A 4,782-nucleotide genomic window follows, 5' to 3' on the forward strand; every position below is an offset into this window, starting at 1 on the left:
TATTATCTTGACCTTAGTAAGTATCAAGTCGACCTCTCGTCTCTACTTCTTCGAGATTAGACGGGATACTTACTGAGTACATGTGGTTTATGTTCTCATGCTACACTTCTGTACTTAATTGTACAGGATTTGAGGCAGGTGGATCTGGACATCATCCTGGTGCGCATCAGTGAGCACGCTTAGGGACTTCTACGGTGAGCTGCCTTCTCTCTCATGCCGATCCGTAGCCGAAGGAGTCCTTTCTTGTATTTTTGATTTCTGTCTATTCTGATTCAGACAGTAGGATAGTGTATTATTCTTTTGTGTATATTCTACTAGTCGCTCGTAGCTTGTGACACCAGGTTCTGGCACACACAGTAGTAGACATTTATTTTTGGGGTTGTATCGCTATTTTAGCACTTTATGATCTTTACTGGTCTTATCTTTAAATTCAAAAATCTAGTATAACTGTCTTTGGCTAAAGTAAAATGAGAACTTAATCACATTCCGCATCGGCTGGCCTGACAACGGTGTTAGGCGCCATCATGACCTATTATGGAAAATGGGTCGTGACAACATGGTATCAGAGCACTAGGTTCACGTAGGTCTCACAAGTTACGGGCAAACCTAATAGAGTCTTGTAGATCGGTACGGAGACGTCTGTATTTATCTTCGAGGGGCTATAGGGTGTTATGAAGGACTACTCTTTATTCATTCTCCATCGTGCAGTAGTCAGTGTACTAAGTTTCCTCTTCTATTCTCTCACAGATCGTGAGGACTCGTACCGCCGACGTTCCGGACCCGGGAGGAGCTGCTCCCCCCGTTGCTAGAGGCCGAGGTAGAGGCCGGGGGAGGGCACCGGCCCGTGGTAGGGGATGAGGGCGTCCCAGAGCTATTCCAGATGCACCACCAGCAGACCCTGCGAGGGATCCCATTATTGAGGAGCAGGGCGAGGCACCCGCAGCTGTGCCTACTCCGGTGGATTTCATGACTGCGCCGGGATTTCAGGAGGTCATGGGCCGTATGCTTCGGTTCATGGACATTATGACTCAGGCTGGTTTATTTCCAGCAGATGCAGCTACCTCACAGGCAGGAGGGGGAGCACAGACCCCTACCGCATAGGCTCCAGGTCATGCAGCCGCAGTTTATCATACTCCGGGTGCACTACCCGCAGAGGGGATCCAGCCAGTAGCTGCAGCAGCACCCCAGCCCAGGCCAGCTGTGGACGGCGATCCGCAAAAGTTATTAGACAGATGGACCAGGTTGCACCCTCCAGTCTTCGGGGGCGAGCTTCATGAGGATGCCCAGGATTTCATTGACAGGTGCAGGGATAGACTGCACAACATGAGGATCTTGGAGTCACATGGAGTCGACTTTAATACTTTTCAACTGGAGGGAAGGGCCCGTAGATGGTGGCAGTCTTACTTGCTTAGCAGGCCAGCAGGCGCTCCTCCCCTCACTTAGGGTCAGTTCACTCAGTTGTTCCTTGATCGGTACATTCCACCCTCTGAGAGGGAAGAGCTACGTCATCAGTTTGAGTATCTGGAGCAGAGTCATATGTCAGTGACCGACTATGAGGCGAGGTTCTCTGAGTTGTCTCGCCATGCACTCATGATACTTCCCACAGAGGCAGAAAGAGTACGGAGGTTTGTTGCGGGGTTACATCCCACTATCCGGTCGGGTATGGCTCGTGAGGTAGAGATGGGCACTGGATATGAGCTAGTACTTGAGATTTCCCGCCGGATTGAGGGCTACCGTTTGAGGGGTAGAGAGCAGATGCAGCAGGACAAGAGGGCCAGATTCTCAGGAGAGTTTAGAGGTGCCCCAGCCAGGGGCAGAGGTCACTTTGGGAGGGGTCAGCCCAGCAGGCCCCCAGCTCCAGCACCACCACCGGCTCAAGGTGCTCCAGCGCGCTCCTATTTCAGCGCCATGCCGGAGAGTTCTTATCGCCCACCAGCTATTCAAGGTTCATCCAGTGGGTATTCAGGTCCTCCGGAGTCTTCCGGTCCTTATTTCAGTGCTATGCCGGAGAGTTCTTACCGCCCGCCGGCTACTCAGGCTTCTTCTAGTGGGCCTTCTGGTATTCAGGGTCAGCCATCCGAACAGCAGGCCACCGCACCATGTTGTTTTGAGTGCGGGGACGCATGCCACATGAGGAGATACTGCCCCAGGCTTAGGGGCAAGGCAGTACAGCAGGGGCAGCAGCCTATGACTCCAGCACCAGCAGTCCAACCGCCTAGAAGTGGAGAGCAGACTGGTAGAGGTCGTTCCAGGGGTAGAGGCCAGACAGGGAGAGGTCAACCAGCTACTACCCTGTCAGTTGGAGGCCAGACAACCGGTGCTCCCGCTAGATTCTATGCTCTCCCAGCCAGGCCAGATGCATTGGCCTCAGATGCCGTCATCACAGGTATTATTTCCATCAGCGGTAGAGATGCATCAGTATTATTTGATCCAGGGTCTACTTATTCATATGTATCATCTCTGTTTGCTCGTTTCCTGGCTATTTCTCCTGAGCCTTTGGTGTTCCTGTTCATGTGTCCACTCTTGTGGGCGATTCTATGGTTGTGAACCGGGTCTACCGATCTTGTGTGGTTACTTTCTGTGGTCTTGAGACTAGAGCAGATCTCCTGTTGCTCGATATGATCGATTTTGAGGTTATTCTGGGCATGGATTGGTTATCTCCATATCACGCCGTTCTAGATTGCCATGCCAAGACTGTTTCTCTAGCGATGCCAGGGTTGCCGAGATTGGAGTGGAGGGGTTCCACTGTCGATACACCTAGCAGGGTCATTTCCTTCCTGAAGGCTCAACGCATGGTTGAGAAGGGGTGTTTGGCCTACTTAGCTTATGTTCAAGACACCACCGCAGAGTCTCCGACGATTGATTCAGTGCCAGTAGTCCGAGAGTTCGCCGATGTTGTTCCTTCTGATCTTCCTGGCATGCCTCCGGATCGTGATATTGATTTCTGTATTGATTTGGCTCCAGGCACTCAGCCTATATCTATCCCTCCGTACCGTATGGCTCCTAGGGAGCTGAAGGAGCTGAAGGATCAGTTGGAGGAGTTGTTAGCTAAAGGGTTTGTTAGGCCCAGTGTATCGCCATGGGGTGCACCAGTGCTATTTGTAAAGAAGAAGGATGGGACTATGCGGATGTGCATTGATTACCGCCAGTTGAACAAAGTCACCATCAAGAACAAGTATCCATTGCCCCGTATTGATGACTTGTTTGACCAGCTGCAGGGTGCTAGGGTGTTCTCTAAAATTGACCTGAGGTCAGGGTATCATCAGCTGAAGATTCGGGATTCAAATGTCCCGAAGACCGCATTCAGGACTAGATATGGCCACTATGAGTTCCTGGTGATGTCATTTGGCTTGACTTATGCTCCAGCGGCATTTACGGACTTGATGAACAGGTTGTTCAGGCCCTATATTGTTTCCTTTGTTATCGTCGTCATTGACGACATCTTGATATACTCGCATAGCCTGGGGGAGCACGAGCAGCATTTGAGAGTAGTGCTTCAGACCTTGCGAGAGCAGAAGCTTTATGCTAAGTTCTCCAAGTGCGAGTTTTGGCTAGAGTCAGTAGCATTCTTAGGGCATTTACTGTCAGGAGAGGGTATTAAATTCGACCCCAAGAAGATTGAGGCAGTTCAGAGTTGGCCACGTCCTACTTCAGTGACCGAGATCAGGAGTTTCTTGGGGTTAGCAGGTTATTACCGGCGATTTGTGCAGGGCTTCTCATCTATTGCATCACCTCTAACCAGATTGACCCAAAAGGGGGCTCCGTTCTGTTGGTCCGACGATTGTGAGGAGAGCTTCCAGAAGCTCAAGGAAGCCTTGACCACGGCACCAGTTCTTGTATTGCCTTCCGATTCAGGGATGTATACAGTGTATTGCGACGCTTCTCGCGTTGGCTTGGGATGTGTATTGATGCAGGAAGGGCGAGTTATTGCATATGCTTCACGTCAGCTGAAGGTTCATGAGAAAAATTACCCTGTGGACGATCTAGAGTTGGCGGCGATTGTTCATGCTCTTAAGATATGGAGGCATTATTTATATGGAGTGTCATGTGAGGTCTATACGGACCATCGCAGCTTGCAGCATTTGTCAAGCAGAGGGATCTTAATTTGAGGCAGCGCAGGTGGCTTGAGCTACTAAAGGATTATGACATTACCATTCTTTATCATCCAGGCAAGGCAAATGTAGTTGCGGATGCCTTGAGTAGGAAGGCGGAGAGTATGGGTAGCTTGGCATTCTTTCCTGCTGAGATGAGACCATTAGCTTTGGACGTTCAGTCTTTAGCTAACAGACTTGTGAGATTGGATATTTCAGAGCTCAGCCGGGTCCTAGCATGTGTGGTTGCTCAGTCTTCGTTGTTGGGGGAGATTAAGGCCCGACAGCTCGATGATCCACATTTGGTAGTTCTCAGAGAGACGATACTTCAGGGAGGTGCCAAGGAGATTTCTATTGGCAAGGATGGTGTGTTACGGCTGCAGGGCCGTGTATGTGTTCCTAATGTTGATGGCTTGAGAGAGAGGATTCTAGAGGAGGCCCACAGTTCGAGGTACTCCATTCATCCAGGAGTCAAAAGGTACTCTGTTGGATCCTCTATATAGCATTAGCGTTCTCCGATTGGGATGAAGAAGGCTTCATTTCTCACTATCCAAACACTATCAACCCTATGCAAACCCTTTGAGCCGGTTACTTTTCTTTGATTACCCTCTTTGGAACCTGAAAGTGTTAATACAAAGAAAAAAAAACTTGAAATAAAAAACTGAAAAAAAGAAGAAAAGAAAATACAAAA

The 4,782-nt window shown here is 49.8% G+C and overlaps 1 protein-coding gene across 1 annotated transcript; it reads left to right on the top strand.

Annotated features, from left to right (window-relative positions):
* Nucleotides 1-3,128: 3,128 nt before the first annotated feature.
* Nucleotides 3,129-4,328, top strand: LOC109219721 (RNA-directed DNA polymerase homolog). Its single transcript, XM_019384194.1, has 3 exons — nt 3,129-3,583; nt 3,743-3,836; nt 4,311-4,328. The coding sequence occupies exons 1-3, from the start codon at nt 3,129-3,131 to the stop codon at nt 4,326-4,328; spliced, it is 567 nt and encodes a 188-aa protein (XP_019239739.1).
* The last annotated feature ends 454 nt before the right edge of the window (nt 4,329-4,782 follow it).

The sequence above is a fragment of the Nicotiana attenuata genome, unplaced genomic scaffold (genome assembly GCF_001879085.1).
Source record: "Nicotiana attenuata strain UT unplaced genomic scaffold, NIATTr2, whole genome shotgun sequence".
Classification (NCBI taxonomy): Eukaryota; Viridiplantae; Streptophyta; class Magnoliopsida; order Solanales; family Solanaceae; genus Nicotiana; species Nicotiana attenuata.